The following is a 16,651-nucleotide window of genomic DNA, read 5'->3' on the forward strand; positions in this document are numbered from 1 at the left end:
GAAAATGTGGGATACAGAAATGCCATAAAGGACTTTTAAAACACTAGCAGGTACAACACAATAGGTAGCAGAATTGCACCGCGCACCGAGAAGTGGTTGCATATGCCTAGGATAGAAAGCAGACTACTGCGGTTTCGAACCATATAGACCACCTTTTATCATAAAACTGACCGCTTAGCATACAGCCTACTGAACGCCGCACATCACTTGCTATCATGTACCTAATACAATACATACTAAAGGCTTGAGTGAAACGTTCAGTGCGAGACACGCTATTGTAATTCAGCTGCATTGTCACGTCAGTGGTTTGCGTAGCAGGAAGCCAGGTTACCGAGGCTCGCGTGCGAGACATATCGCCTATAAGCTCTCAAGACTAATCGGATCAACGCTGCACCATGTTGAACCTCACGCAGTTCGGCACAACGGAGAGATCGGCGGCGGAACGCATACGACGTGCACTCTTGAGTCCTACTTGGTAAGCCGTAAAAGTGCGGACGCTTCCAACACAGCTTCGAGGCAGGAGAATGCGTAGAGAGTCTTGAAAGAAGCCGTCTACATAAATAATTTGAAGCGTTAAAAACAAATAACACATCCGACAAAAAGTAGATGCAACTATGGTAGGTGTTGAAAGAACAAAGAAGAAAATTAAGGGCACAGTGCGGCCGCGTCACAGTACGTCGGCAGGGGGGTGGTTCATTCGGGGGAGCCACCGCCGCCCAGGAGGCCCACTCTGTCCATCACGTTGACAGTCACAATCACCATGCTCATGACGACGATCTTGGAGAACAGCCCCAGCAGGAGCTGAGTGGTGGAAGAAGAAAACGCACGCAATGTTGATGGCGACCTTAGTGAAAAGCATGGAAAAGTTTTTGGGGTATATGTTTCCGTCACAAATGAGGAAAAGGAGGTTAAAAAAAATGACGGTCGATTTCAGTGGTTAGGGCAAATACCAATTAGGTGCGCTTCCATTGCGGTTTTCACTTAGGTTATTTTGTTCGGATCCATTGTTCATGGATGGATGTTGTTCTCATAGCGATAATGGTTTGGTTTATGGGGTTTAACGTCCCAAAGCGACTAAGGCTATGAGAGACGCCGTAGTGGAGGGCTCCGGAAATTTCGACCACCTGGGGTTCTTTAACGTGCACTGACATCGCACAGTACACGGGCCTCGAATTTCTCCTCCAAAGAAATTCAGCCGCCGCGACCGGGATCGAACCCGCGTCTTTCGGGCCAGCAGCCGAGCACCATAGCCACTGAGCCACCGCGGCGGCGGGTTAATGCTTATATATTTGGAATTTGGTCATTCTCTACTTTATGGTCATAGATGCATGGGAGTCCTTGTACCAATTCTGGCGCAGTGGCGCTGAAGTTAAGGGATGCGCCACTGTCGTGCGATTGCAGACGCCATCGGTAGGGTTTGTGAGATCCAGTTTGTTCTTCCCGAACAACCTCTCACGACCAATCATAATTGGAGAGTCGTCTGCCACAATGAGCAGTTTATCACAATCTGGTTGTCAGGTGTGTATGTATATGCATATGTCTATAAATACAACTGTGCGGTCTTCCCACAACCAGTGGTCAGCCTACCACATATAAGGCTACAGACAAGTACAAACTAACACACAGACTAAATACGCACTTAAAACGTTAGGTACTGGCGCTGACTAGGAAGACACTTATGGGGACGCTTCAGTCAGCATAAAAGGGCAAATAGCGGTGCGTTTTAGACCATTGCGCACGGATGGATGTTGTTGAAGACGAAGGCATCCAAAGCACAGCGCGGGAGACAGTTAGACACGCGGGATGTTCGATTGCAGAGATGGCATACTACTCTACTGCAGTGTACAGCGAAGCTGATCTGTTTGTGGCACGGCGGTCTCGAAGCTCGCTAGCAGCCCTAGAGTGTTTTATTTATTTAGTGCGTCATCCGATCACCTGACACCCGGACGTCCAATGCTACACTTGTTATCTCCGGTAGCGATGTAGGTATACTGTCGCAGCCTTTCTGCTTGCTCAGTGGTGATTAATTTTCAAATTTCGTGACACTATGCGATTGGTCCTTAGAGCTCACGTCAAACATGCGTCGCCTTAAGTGCCACGACTAATCATGGAGTTTTGCGACATCTGGTGGAGGTATCGCGTTAAAAATTGAGTGCTTCGCATTGAAGCAAAGGAAGAAAGAACATTACGTTGTCATTACCAGTGCATGCAGTGCAGAAGCATATACTTCCTGCGTTGTAAGCGAGAAGGATTACCAATCTGTAAATGTATTTTATGCTAAGAGGTTTGTTTGCGTTCTTCCCGTCTCCACAGCCACCTGTTCACATTGGCTTAAATGGGTGTTTGTGCTATCTGCATTAGGCCCCGAGCGAAGTCATGAGGATCGGCTGATTGTTAATTAGTTTTATGTTAGTTTTGCTTGTCTATAGTTACAATTTCCAAAAACATTTCTAGGCATAATAAAAAGCAATGCGCCCAAAGCTTTCACACACCCGAGTAAAATGCTGGCGCTCTGGTCAGGCCTAATTGAAATGGCGCCTCAACTCACAAAAGCCATAGTCGTTCTTGTCATTCACTTTGTATGGCTTATAGCAAAAGCATATTCACCTCTACTTCCAGCAATTATTTCAGAACTGAATCAACACCACCTTTACACCTGGCGGGATGTATTTACAGGCTGGCCACTTCACTCATAAGTGATCTAGCAGCAGTCCCGTCGTAAACACTGCCGTGTTTAACTCCATGAAATAATCAGCCAGTCAATCAATAAACCAACCAACCCATGGTTCTTTATTGTTTGGAATTTACTACGGCCGTTTGCAGTTGACTAACCATGTTTAGTCATATCAGGTAATTGAGCATGCAAATAGAGTGATTTTCGAAATGCTGGAACGAATTTGCTATTCTCAGTGTAATCAGTACAGTAAGAATGGGCAGTGGAGGCAGGAGATGGAGTTTCGCAGGATATCATCAAACGGACTGAGAGAATACAAAATCAGGCCCCGTGATAACTAACCACTCCCTTAAAGCAGGCACGTACTAATAATCCCCCCCCCCCCCCTTTCTACGATTTTATTTCTAAGGCGGGGAAGGTGAACGAGGAAGTAGGAATAATCATGGCAGAGTTTGACACGTAGTGCCGTACATTCACGACTGCTATTGAATACTAAAGAACTCAAATTGTGATTTGGTTCACACTGGGTGTGAGTTTAGTTTTTCTTCGTAAGGGTGTTTTAGCATCTTGTAACGAAAGCTTCATTGGCCACGAACTCGAGATTTCGCTGTGGCGGTGCTCAGAAAAGGCACAGATACCAACCTTCAGCCGTTGCATAGCAACCGCCGCAGCTGGCGAACGCCGCGCACTCGCCGCGCCATCTGGCATGACGTCATACTGCGCGCCTCGACGCGGAACCGCCGCCGACGTTTGCTATGACGTCACACCGCTTGCCTCGTCGTTGCGCTTGCTTTCGCTATGAATATCCTGGCATAGCCGAGCTAACCCACTGGCAATTTTTTTTTCATGGAAAGATGAAAACCAGAAAGTCGCATTCTGTATGCCTCTACTTTGTTGTCATCAATGTCAAACTTTACTTCCTACAGCCAGCGGGCAGAAGGTAGCTGCCTCACGCAGATGCTTTCTATAGTTTTTTTTTCATGTATATTTCTTCCACGTCATCAATCTCAAGAAATTCCGGAAAGCTAGGAGAGGACATTGTACCCACCAGCTTCCAGAAGGGCACTCGCGATAGCTCGTGGAAAAGGGCCGTGGGCACCGATGAAGGCATGATGACGTTACTCGAGGCACCTACGACCACTGGGATGGCGTAGTAGGCCGGGTACATTTGCTTCATCTCGGACTGCGTCGAGACGGAAAGGGGGAAACGGTGACGAAGTCTAGTGGTTACAATGGCGTTATGTAGCAACATCGGAGTGAAGAAACAGGCTACCGTAAGGAACAACGCAGGACAAAAGATGTACAATGGAGGAATCTGGCGAATTCTTCTCCAAATTTGCGACATCAGATTATTAAAAACGAAAGGAACGTAAGCGCTTCTTCTTAATGGTGAGCGTTGTGGTTGCTTAGGCGCTCATTACGAGTAGCGGGTCTTAGGAAAGGAAATGACAATCCAAGCTTCTAAAAGTGGCCTTCATTCACAGGTAGGATTGGTACTAAGAAAGCCGCTGGCAGTTTCGCACACTACAGACCGTCCCCAGGCACGCTCTCCATCACAATAGGCCTAATGGAGGGAGAACTCACTCGTCTTTTGAGGCGGATGAAAAGGGTGTCTTATGTCTACTCGCAAAACGGACAGCAACAATCGGAGCCAGATTCTCCAGAAATAACCTCGCTGGCTATCGAAGCAAAAATTCAAGGAGGCATTTCATACAACTTACGTGAGGTAATGCGAAAGCATTTGTGCTTACAGTATGGCGCCACCTGATGGGCCAGAGTGGTACATTGCGAGGGGGTTTTCAGTGATTGTCGTATGATGACGTTACGACACGTCAAGAAAGACGTAAATTTAGCGGAGAAGTACCATTGCACTCGGTAAATTGCCGCATCTGTAAATTATATGCTCATAATTTTTCATGTACTTACACTTCTAAGACAACTCTGCATTCACTAGACACGCCTTTATTCAGGTGCAAACGTCTAACCGCCGTTGCGCAACGGAATCGTCCCCGTCTCGCACTCCGCAACGGCGTTTGAATTGGCGCCTAGACCCGAATTTTCTATTTTTCTTCATTGACAGTTTGTGACATTTTCGATAATGAATTGTGTTGTGAATTATGGTCTGGCTAGTTGAATTATGGATTGTCTTGCTGTATGGCTGCGGAATGGATTGTGGATTGGTACGGATTAGTGAAAGCGTGACACATCCTATCCACGGCACTCATGAGCCATAAAAAGCTTTCGCCTTAACATAATTTTCGCTCTTTCTATGGAGCGTATTTTTTGTTTCCCTACAAAATACACCTTTCTTAGATATTTTTGTTTTCAAATACTGCATGGCTACGGACAACATTGCAGCTCTAATATTTAATATTCATTCATCTAAATACCTTGAATATTACTGACAAACGAACTTATTTTGGGCCTTGCGACAGGCATGTGTTTCTGGTGCACCTTCGTAACAATAAAAAAATGCCGAAATCAACATAAGAGAAAAATAATAATGAAAAATAATTACTGATTTCGTGATAGAAAACTAAACAAATAAGGCCTCTGTGTCTCTTACTGGCAATGAGTTTTATGTAAACGTACCTTTTTTGGACCTTGGGCGTTTCGCAGTAGAAAATTCAAAGGAAGACGATAATACCTACTTCAGAGTTTCCCTCATTGCACCAATGGGCGTAGCCGCTGTCTCATTCATTCTATGAAACGAGTGGGCACAGAACTGCAGACGCTATTGGGCAGCGCCTTCGTGGGCAGTGTTCCAAGTGCATGCAACGTACAGTCGCGAGTAAAAAAGATTAGCACACATAACGGAATACCGGAGCGTCGAATGGCAACGCTTGGCGCTGCGGGTGGCGAAGAGGCTGATAACGAGAGTGCCGGGCCGTTCCCGTTCTGCAGTATTAGGGGGGTTCATCGGACTGTCACGGGCCAGCAAATTTACTGGCTAAAAGCAGCGCTATCATCTATTGTTCCCGCGAGTTCCTTTTGACAAAACATTGTTGACATAAAGAAACAGTAATAAAAACAAGTCATCTTTGCTCATGATAACCGAGCCAAAATAAATGCCGCATGCGCAGTCACGTAAGGTCGGCACTTCGACGCTCGGGCGGTGCACGCTTGATAAAGCTTACTTCCTGCCGTCCCCCCCCCCCCCCCCCCCCCCCTATGCTGCAAACATGGAAACGGCCCGATAGGCAGGTCTGCGAACCGCAGCGCCGCGTGCTGAGATATCACAATTCTGATCGCCAGTGACATGTGCTAATATTTTTTGCGTGTTTAAAAGTCTTTAAAAAGTTTTTGCGCGTTTAAAAGTCTCCCCCTACTGCTATCTGCATCAAGTTACTATTCTTTGCACTGGAAATATACCTGAGTTTGCAAGGAGTAACTGTTCTGCACATTTAGCCCTCAAAAATTGACTATGAAACTTGGACAGTATACCCAACTCGTAAAAGGGAGTGGACTAGAGGACACCTTTCTCTTTTTTTACTCCAATATGAACTGATTTGCGTTTAGAGCGTTGTGGAATGAGAGAAACGCCCACCGATGGTAGCGTTGTTTTCATGAACATACTCAGAGGCATAATACAGGGATTATGCTTCCAAATGGGCGGAAATTTTCTGCATGCTTTGGATGTAGTTGATGAACTGTGATTCAAAGCCAGAAAGCCGCCGCGGTGGCTCAGTGGCTATGGTGCTCGGCTGCTGACCCGAAAGACGCGGGTTCGATCCCGGCCGCGGCGGCTAGAATTTCTCCTCCAAAGAAATTCTAGAGGCCCGTGTACTGTGCGATGTCAGTGCACGTTAAAGAACCCCAGATGGTCGAAATTTCCGGAGCCCTTCACTACGGCGTCTCTCATAGCCTTAGTCGCTTTGGGACGTTAAACCCCATAAACCAAACCAAACCATCAAAGCCAGAAAAGACCGAGGCATACAGATACGAGCGCAGCTTGAACACACGTTGCTTCTGTATCTACCTTCACCACAAGGGAACGTGACGATGCACACTCACTATGTGCCCGACCACGGGCATCATAACCTCGACGACCGCTCGCTTGTCCGTTGCCTCGGCCATGATAGACGCGGCAAAGGCCAGCAAGGTCTGCACCTCGAGCAGGGTTCGTTCCTCCCAAAACGACAAGGGCACCATACTGAACGCCTCGATCACAAGGGTGTGCACCTGCATCGAACCAAAAAATTAAATAAAAGGAAGGTTTTCCGTATATACCGACACAATGTAGCCAGAATTGGCATTTTTTATGCCTCTTATAGTTTCTCTGCAGCCAGTATCACGTACGCACAGTTAGATGTGTAAAAATGAGAATAAGACGATGCCGGTACAACAAATTACGATTTTTTATGATGAAAATTTGTGGCCGCGAACAAACAAAAGACAGAGAAGAAACCACAGGACAAACACTTTTTTCACAACTAGTTTAATGGGAAGGCAACAAACACTTAAATATGAAAAGATATCACAAGTAGATGCCGATAAAAACAGTTAAGATTTTGTGTTATGACTAAACAAACTCAAAATTTACGCAGATAACCTATTTCCTTTTTCGTAAGCGATACTGACGGCTTACTCACGCAATTACCGTGCGAGGCAATGTAGAAAACTTCCATCACCTCCCTGATTCTTTGTTCAGGGTGACGGAATAAAATCTGATTTGCCACATAGATAGACCGGCAATTATTGCATTCTTGGAGGTGTTCCCTCACCCCCGAGGCATTGCCATTGTTGTGCTCTTTAAGGCGAATGTTCCAACAACGCCCAGTCTGCCCTATGTACACCAGACCACAAATTTTCATCATGAACAACCTACAACTAGCCCAGCTTTCCATTCTGTTGTACAATTTTTTATATATCATTACGGGGAGCAGCTGTAACGATTAACAAGTTTATTAGTCGGCTTACAAACTAGAAATCAGCCTTTCAAGAATGAACAATTGAAGATATCGGCGTCGTCATGTATGATTACCAGACAACAGCCCTTAGTGCAAGCAGCAGTCTACGTTCATTCGTAAAATTTCCAATATAGAGCTGACAGTTAGGGAACGAAGTAAAATGTACAAAGTACGCTAGGCTCAAAACACACCTTAAAAACGCCCAACAACTGGCAACGAAGGCGTCTCTTCTTCAGATTTGTTCATTATTCTGGTTCAGCTCTCAAATAAACCGAGGTAGTGAAGACACGGAATTACATGACACGAGACATGCATAAGAGGAGGCAAGCAAGGACACCTGTCCATGAATCAGCTATGATATTGACTTGAATTGATTTGAACTAACTCTAAATTTTTCTCCTGTGAAGTTGTCTGATTCCTGCTAAGCTCTCCCTCAACTAAGACCTTGATTCTGGACACAAGAAGTTAACATCGCCTTGAAGGTTGGGCTGCCACAAGTTTTTTTTTTGTTTCAGGAAGGTTTACGCAAGATTGCTGTGCTCTGAGTTTCGACGATACGCGAAGGAATGCTCTGAAATGGCTCGACTACGGCGTGGAGCGCAGCGCGCATCGTACCTGCACCAACTCCGACGCGACATGTGTCGCTCCGAGGAGCAGGAGGACTCCCCAGGGAAGCATCTGCCAGATGTTCCGGATGAACTCGAACGCCGCTCGGAGGCACGACGTCAGCGAACTCGTCGCAAGTATCATCGCAGCGAGCGTGACCACCAGTGTCACCCTGCACGTGCGGCAGAATGTCCGGCTCCTCAGTCTCGCCAGCCAGGTGCTGTGAGCCGCGAAGAACTGCCGATCCCACTCCGACAGGCCTAGTCGTACGGCTTTCCACAATATTCAGCAAGGGAGGTCTAAAAATTGCGATCGTCCCTAGAACAATTGGCCTGCCGTGAGTGCGGAAAATTTATTAGTGGAATGCTTTTCTTTTCCCACTAATGTGAATGGTATTCAGGCTGATCACATGCTAGGATTTTTACACAGCCATTTCACATCCGCAAACAGCGCCGTTAAGCTTCATCTGTATAGGACGTTAATAAGACGAAAACTAGAATATGAATGCTCTATTTGGGGTCCTGATCAAATTTCTTTAACGCTTTCTGGTCCATAATAAACCCTGCCACGCGCTTTATTGTTTCAAATTATTCCAGAACCGCAAGAATATCTGCAATCAAATCAGTTTGGCATTCCGGCTCTTTCTCTACACCGAAATTATTTTAGCTTATTTCTTTTCCATAGAATTTATTTTACTGACCCTATTCTAAAATATAAGTCATTTCCACCTATATCTTATATTCCTCCCCGCATTCACCATACCTTCAAGGTATGAATACTGCTCTGTCGAACCAGCCTTTGTGTTAATTCATCTATTCCTCAGACAATGTGGCACAGAGTGCATCGTCATCGGTACGCGCGCACAAGACGACCACTGCGCATGTCTGAGCTCAAGAGCTGCCGGTATAAATACCGAATCACTTTCTAATAAACCATTCAGTCCTTGTTCCCACATGCTTGCGTGCAACACTGGATACGATTAAAATCACCTCCCTCACATCTTCGCTTCTATCACCGAAACTGAGAAATTCAAGGACAACACCTTCGGGCCCGGAGAGTAGTTAAATTTAACAAATAAGTCAATAAATAAATAAATAAATAGTTTATACAAGCTGCTGGTGAGTGGAACAGAAGCCGGGACTTCCCTATGCTATCCACGAAGCAACGGAGTATGTACACTGATGTAAGGCAGGAACAAGGTCACTTTGTCTGTGCAGGAACATTACAAGTGAAATTTTCCCTCCCTGGATGCATACATTTCGCACAGCCTCTACGTTTTCGTTCAGAGATATTGCAGTTATCATTATGTACATAAGAACGTTCCCGCGGAGACGAATTTAGGCGGTGTCCTGTTTAGCGAAGCATTAAGTGCGTGGCATGCTGTATCGGCGTTAATGAGAGTCGTAACCATTAGTTAAAATGCACTTCCTACATCCCTTATCATTTTGCCACATGAGTGCAAGCAAATACAAAATAAATCCAGGGCAAGGAAACACCAGCGATGTGTGGCATTGTGGCGATTATTGGAAGTTCAGCTGCATTCTTGAACGTGTTGTGATTCGCATGTCGTTAAGCCCACCCCTGTAATTATCGAGCGCTCAAAACAAAGACGATGAATTACCGTGGTTCCAAATCGAGCACTTGCGAAGGCACGTACGACAGGCTGAAGATGACTAAGTACGTGGCGCAGGCGCATTCGACGCCTCTGCGAATAAGAAGTACAATGAGAACGTCATAGAAAAAAAAGAGCATGCTATTCGCACCGACAGAAACTGTAACAAACCATTTGCCTGCGTGAAAAGCGTTAAGAATTTTCAACTTAGGAAGCATGAAGTGACGACAATATGTAAACCCTAAGGGCTGACATTGAACCAATTGATCTTAAAAATTTTCCGTGGACTTAACAACGTGCTATACTGCTGAGCTGTGGACTCCTCTGCACTATTATCCACAAATATACTATCGTTATGGAACCTTAAATGATTTGCCATCATTCATGCCAATGAAAAAAACTGAAGATGACAACCTGGCCCCTCCAACCGTTTCTGGCACCACAGAAACCTGGTTAGTACTCTCTAAGGGCTAATAAATTATGATGAAAGTTGATGCGAGAATGAAGCCGCTTGAAGCTGTAACGCCTCACTCATGGGAATAAAATGCAAAGCGTTGTCAACTACGTGGTTCAACACAGCATACGCATGAGCTTCGCAAAGTGCATATTTCACTAATCTGCGCATATGTCGCAGGAAACAAGAGTGAGGACCAATAAGTATTCTCACTCGCGAGACAGCGCTATATCGGCCGCTTTCTTGTTTTTGTCCTGTGCTCGGTGCGTTGGGTTTTCCCCTCGAGAGAGAAAACAGTTTCTTTAAGTAATTACATGCCATTTTTTCAAAAACCCAAGTAAAAGTGCACAGGCATTTACAGTACAGTCTCTTGACTGTGTTTGAGCTGCATATGAAACGTTTCGGTTCCGAGCAACACGAAGAACGCATTGTACGAAGACATGCGCCACGGATTCCAGTGAATTTTGCATTTTACGAGGGCCATATTTTTCTTGTATGGCCGAAAGACACTTTTAGAGCTTAACTCCAGCGCCAGGAAAGAATCGCCGAAGTCCTATTTCTTGAAATAATTCTTGCTGATTCAAGAAGCCCCGATTATGAATCAAGAAAAAGGACGAAAATAAAGACAAAACACGGCAAATAAGCGCATTTCGATGAGTGCACTTACTGAATGCACTAACTGATATCAAAGCGAACATGTAACACGTGTTCTAGACATGGTTTGTAACACGTGTTCTAGGCATAGTTTGACCAGTAACAATTAGTGGTACATGAAGAAATAAAAGCCATACCCACCTTCGCTTAACGGGGCTCGCAACCTTCTCTTGAGCCATTCTCATGACCGCAAGATTCTCGGCGGATTGCGGCTCCGGTTCACTGCGCAAGGAACGAACACGCAACATTGACGGCATGGTATACATCATCAAAAATGCCCAGTCAATGCTTTGCTCGATTGTCAGCCATAACTGGCACCCTGATCTACTCAGTCGCATACTTAGCAACTGAAAAAATGAATTATGTAATTCAGTATGGTTTTGTTATCTCCTCGACACGGAGGCAACTAATCAGATCTATGTAGAATGCAGGAAATAATCGAATTCCCTGCACTTTTGCCCAATTCTTCCAGGAAGCTTGTTCGGAACTAAACCCTCCGCTATTCCCTAGCTATTCCCTCCCGATTTTCACTCACAGTTCTCCATGGCATACATAGCGCGTCAAGGTCGTTTTTGGTCGTACTCGTAAAGAAGCCTGAGAAGATCGCTTACTGGGGCTTGATGTAACTGATCCAGATGACGACAGTGCATGTCAACAGCGCCAGCAGAGCTCCGGGCAGTGTCATGATCGCCCAGGTGATATCGTTCACTGACGGGCTCGCTGTGTCAGCCCTGCAAGGAAAAACGTGTGCGGCTTGCATTCGTTCGCATGCTCAGTATGAAGGGAAGAACATGATTTTGTGCAGGGATGCTTTTCAGTGTGCGCAGAAAAAGTAAATGGCATTATCCTCTTTCTGGCAGGCACTGGTGACTTTTAGTTTATTGCAACAAATGCTACTTTCCATTCGTCCTAGTGGGAGTCACTACGTTACTTGCTTATTGTTCAAAAAAGTGCTCTTCACAATGAGATACAAACTGGCAATGCGAGCTCGCAAAGTGACGGATGAGTTCACAAAAACTGTGGCCTTCTAGAGCAATGCCGAATCAGCGAGCATCTATGTTAAGGTGAAGTTTATCGCAACACCGAAATTTTTTGTGAGAAACTAAATGTTGGCTTTTACATCTCGCATGTGCATACTGTCAAGTATATGCCCCTAGTCTATTATCCAAGCGGAAAATAACGACAGCCCTTAGCTCAAAGAGAGTGTATACGGCAAAATGTTCGCGGTGTCGTGAAGTGTGCGCTTGCACGTATAAACATTTGTATTGAAAGGCGGCGCTCGTAGCGCTGCTTAAACCTTTCAACTCTCACGGTCTGACTACTATACTGCGTTGTCTTTTCTGTTCACTTAGGCTGACAATGTAAAGTTGCCGAGATACCGAGAAAATGTGGTATTGGACATCACCCTGCGACATCCTAAGACTTACTGTTGGGGAAGTGCTTTCAGGGCGGCCTTGTTGCCGCCGGAATGGAAGCTGCAGATATTTCCGAGCACGGTCATCAGCGACGAACCGAGGAGGAATGCATTGTGGACGTCGGCACGGACACTGCAGAAAGTACGTGTGCACTGGACATCACATGTCTATCTCAGGTTACAGAGGGTGAATGATTAAGGAATAAGCAAGTTAGCACCGCTGTTTACGAGAAATTGATTTACATCAAAGAATGACAAAAGCACGCAGAACTATAGTAGTGTGCTTTCGCGGTGAGGCACCCGACACCATTCTTGGAAGGAATATTGCAATGGGAAGTTTAAGCACGCTTTATTCTTACAAATTTAGGGCGAACATCACACATGCAGTGAGTCCGATGATAAATAAAAGAAACTGGTTAAATATAAGAGCAGGTGAAGGATCCCCACAGTCAAGTAAGTAAGAGGCTCGAACGACCATTTTGAAGGCAAATTCATAGGAAGGAACTTTGAGCTTGAACGCATTTATGACCGTGAAAGAAACTAGAGGCCTTGCTATACGCTTAATTTACACAGTTCAGAGCACTGAATTACCTTCAGGAACAAGTCTTATAAGTTGATTTTGTCCAAACTCGCTATTTACAATATACTGCATATAAGCATGTTAAGAAGGGATGTTTTTTGAGGCCATTGCCTCAGACTTTAATAATGTCGTTGTGTGAAGTTGAAGTGAAGGCTTTGGAGTTGGTACATGATAAGTGGCGGGAAACATTGTAGCTGTCACATTATAACTACGGGATCGTTAATGCAAAACGCTTACTCTGGAAGAACTTTACTTTGGCCGAGGAGCACATGATACGAGCATGAGCCGACCGTTTCCTGTGAGTGTTGTCCTCACGCTCCGAAGAGCCAACCACACAACTTCTGAATTTCATAATCGTCATCATCATCATCAGCCTGACTACACCCACTGCAGGGTAAAAGGCCTCTCCCATGTCTCTCCAATTAACCCTGTCCTTTTGCCAGTGCGGCCACTGTAACCCCGCAAACTTCTTTATCTCATCCGCCCACATAACTTTCTGCCGTCCCCTGCTACGTTTGTCTTCTCTTGGAATCCACTCCGTTGCCCTTAAGGACCAGCGGTTATCTTGCCTTCGCATTACATGCCTTGCCCAAGCCCATTTCTTCCTCTTGATTTCAACTAGAATATCATTAACCCGCGTTTGTTCTCTCACTCACTCCGCCCTCTTCCGATCTCTTAATGTTACACCTATAATTTTTCTTTCCATAGCTCGTTGCGTTGTCCTTAAGCTGATCCCTCTTTTGTTAGCCTCCAGGTTTCTGCCCCTAAGTCAGTACCGGTAAGATACAGCTGCTGTATACTTTTCTCTTGAGGGGTATTGACAAACTGCCATTCATGATCTGAGAGAACCTGCCATATGCGCTCCACCCCATTCTTATTCTTCTAGTTATTTCCCTCTCATGATCCGGATCTGCGGTCACTACCTGCCCAAAGTAGACATTTTCTCACTACTTCCAGCACCTCGCTACCAACTGCGAACTGCTGTTCCCTTGCTAGGTTGTCGAACATTACTTTGGTTTTCTGCATGTTAATTTTTAGCCCCAGCGTTCTGCTCTGCCTGTCTAACTCATTGATCATGCTTTGTAGTTCTCGTCCTGAGTTGCTTAGCAAGGCAATGTCATCAGCGAATCCCAAATTACTCAGGTAATCTCCATTAACTCTTATCCCCAACTCTTCCCATTTCAGGCCCCAGAATACCTCCTGTAAGCAGGCGGTGAGTAGCATTGGCGAGATCATGTCTCCCTGCCTGACACCTTTCCGTATTGGAATTTTATTGTTGACTTTATCGAGAACTATATTACCTGTGCAATCGTTATAAATATCTTCCAACATTTTCACATAACCCACTTCCACACCCTGATTCCGCAATGCCTGCATGACAGCTGAGGTTTCCACTGAGTCAAATGCTAATGAGTCAAATGAGTTTTAAATTTAGGGGTCCAAATTGTAAGTTCTGCAGCTTAGCTGCAGAATGTTCCCTGCGAGCTTAGCGGTACATTCGATAACCACGAATTCGGTTCGGTGATGGCTCGTGGATTCATCTTTATCATGCATTGAAAATGATCACAGTGGTACTCTGGCAGCACTTTCGCTTACGTATCAGGGTTTGTGTGGCCTCGATGGAAAGAGCGCTCACCTGTTGGTCTTCTTCTTGGGGAATGAAGGGAATTGGCTTCCCATTTGGCTGGCTGGAAGGAGAGGAAGATACTTTGTACTGTCCGCGTGCTCAGGTGTCTTTGTGAATAATGCCTGTGGTAAAGCCCTACATTTCAAGCATATTTAAGAGGGATTTAATGAACGAACGGGAAAGAATGCAATGGCGTTCAACGGTCACATGGCCCTACAATGTGGCTTCACAGACTGGAAGGGCGTAGCTCCCACAGATATAAAAAACTTACGTCTTGAAATATTGAACAAATGCATTGCACGTTTTTTTCGCACATGTGAGCGGCATTACAATCACAGACGAAAGCTTAGGTGCAATCCAGTGAATTTGGGTAGGGCTGTTGATAGAAGCTATATAGGTAACTAGAAATCCTACAAAATGAACGTAAAAATTTTAACATTGCTCTGAGAGAAAGAAGTCGATGACATGGAGAGTGACCTAAGACGGAGCACATGCTCCAGCGACCACCGGGTAAATCATATCACTGCTGTTTGTTTTCAAAAATTGGCAGTGGCTTAGCTCTGGTTAAGCGTGGATATACAAGTGAAAAGCTGAAGTTATGCTTTGTTTGACGTCGTGCATGTCGCAGTTCATGCACAATGCACTTTCACTGATTCAGATTTCGATCACTGAAAGCACGCGACGCTTACTGTTAACAATGTAGACATGTTTCCACCGCAAAGCATAATAACTTGATGCAATTAGCAATGGTAGGAGGTGTTTATGCGCCGGAGGTCTGCAGTTTTGCAAATAGAAGAGGTTGAGATCTGGATTTTAATCTTCGTAACTTCTACAAATTCGCATATTTTTAAGAGGAAATCTGTTTCGGTGGCCAACCGTATCATTTATTTTTGATGGAAATCTACGCAAGCGTGGTACCGGATATCCTGCCCCAAAAAGGAACTGCGCTAGAGAACACCTTACTCTTGCTTTACTCCCATATAGGCAAATTTCTATTTTGCATGTAGCGCTGGAATTTGCGGCAGGTACGACAACTTGTACCGTTTGAAATCAGCGTTATCCGATGAATGGTAGCAGCATGGATACAGCCGTCAAACCTCTGCCACGTAAAGCCATCTTACGCACAGTTTCCTGCCAGCACTTTCCGCTGCTTCCCTCTTCCCCCCACATTAATCAAATGAAGGCACCTAGCACGGTCTTGATAGCCATGTGCTGGGGCACAAATTGCCGCACAAAATTAGGCTAGCCGCTAGCCACAAAAATTGCCACTCGATTACGTACCACCGAGTCACAAGTACTATGTTCCGCTAACTACTCCCCCAGCTTTCGCGTAGTATTTTTGCGAGGTGGTATTAGCGCCAATAAATCTCGTCAGGCGTGACAAACACGTAGTCTGCAACGTTGCCGCTTCGCTTTTGCATCATGGGACCGGGGGGAATTCTAGCAAGCAAGTACCATCCTGGACGTATTTCTGCTCCGACCAGCATGACACCAATACCCAACGGCAGCAGTGCTAATGGCAGAGGATAAAGCAAAAATTGGCAGGGCACTTAGGCTGCGCGCTTTTAAGGTTACGACACGACAGCGGATTCTGTTACCGACGCTGATACTGTTTTCTCCTTCACAACCTCTACAATTCTGTGAAAGACTGGACGACATATATGTAAATCCCCGTGTTAACGAAACCGGACGAAAGTGCCTGCGTGGTGTGGCGGTAGCATGTTTTGGCTCGCAACCCGAGGGTCAAGGGTTCGATTCCTGTCTCTGCTACATAGGTGCAGTTATCAGGAATAGAGCGATGGGCCTGCTGCGTAGCAGCTTGAAAGCAACGCTTCTGAGAAAAGACGTCGTCTGCTCTATGTTTATATGAGGGTGAGGAAAAAGGCTGCGGCCCATGAGCCATGCGCTTGGCGCCAACGTGTCTTATCCCGTCCCTCGCGTTTACTTCTGATCGCTGAATACACGATGCATCACTGGCGTGGCTGGGACCATCTGTGGACGCCTCTTGTAACAGCCAACCTTTCGACCAATCCAAATTTTTCAGTAACGCCTACTACGACGACAGGAACGTTGCCGCAAGCTTTTCTGTAGATTGGGGCTTTTCCATCATCCCTTAAAAA

The 16,651-nt window shown here is 45.6% G+C and overlaps 1 protein-coding gene across 1 annotated transcript; it reads right to left on the bottom strand.

Annotated features, from left to right (window-relative positions):
- Positions 1-693: 693 nt before the first annotated feature.
- LOC149363445 (putative transporter B0285.6) lies at positions 694-12,441 on the bottom strand. The gene is made up of 8 exons (XM_089573479.1): positions 12,324-12,441; positions 11,522-11,663; positions 11,052-11,132; positions 9,812-9,895; positions 8,200-8,362; positions 6,689-6,856; positions 3,723-3,857; positions 694-801 (listed from the first exon to the last, which is right to left on the bottom strand). The coding sequence occupies exons 2-8, from the start codon at positions 11,593-11,595 to the stop codon at positions 694-696; spliced, it is 813 nt and encodes a 270-aa protein (XP_089429605.1). The 5' UTR covers positions 11,596-11,663; positions 12,324-12,441.
- Positions 12,442-16,651: the final 4,210 nt, after the last annotated feature.

The sequence above is a fragment of the Amblyomma mixtum genome, chromosome 2 (assembly GCF_055824585.1).
Source record: "Amblyomma mixtum isolate Tamu chromosome 2, ASM5582458v1, whole genome shotgun sequence".
NCBI classification, from domain to species: domain Eukaryota; kingdom Metazoa; phylum Arthropoda; class Arachnida; order Ixodida; family Ixodidae; genus Amblyomma; species Amblyomma mixtum.

What these genes read in the sequence shown, in the direction of transcription:
- LOC149363445 (XM_089573479.1), bottom strand. Translation starts at nt 11,595, where the DNA reads ATGACACTGCCCGGAGCTCTGCTGGCGCTGTTGACATGCACTGTCGTC. An exon ending in TCGCGTCGGAGTTGGTGCAG is followed by an intron (nt 6,857 to 8,199) that starts GTACGATGCGCG and finishes GGTTCGATGCAG; the next exon opens with GTGCACACCCTTGTGATCGA. An exon ending in TGCCCGTGGTCGGGCACATA is followed by an intron (nt 3,858 to 6,688) that starts GTGAGTGTGCAT and finishes GTCTCGACGCAG; the next exon opens with TCCGAGATGAAGCAAATGTA.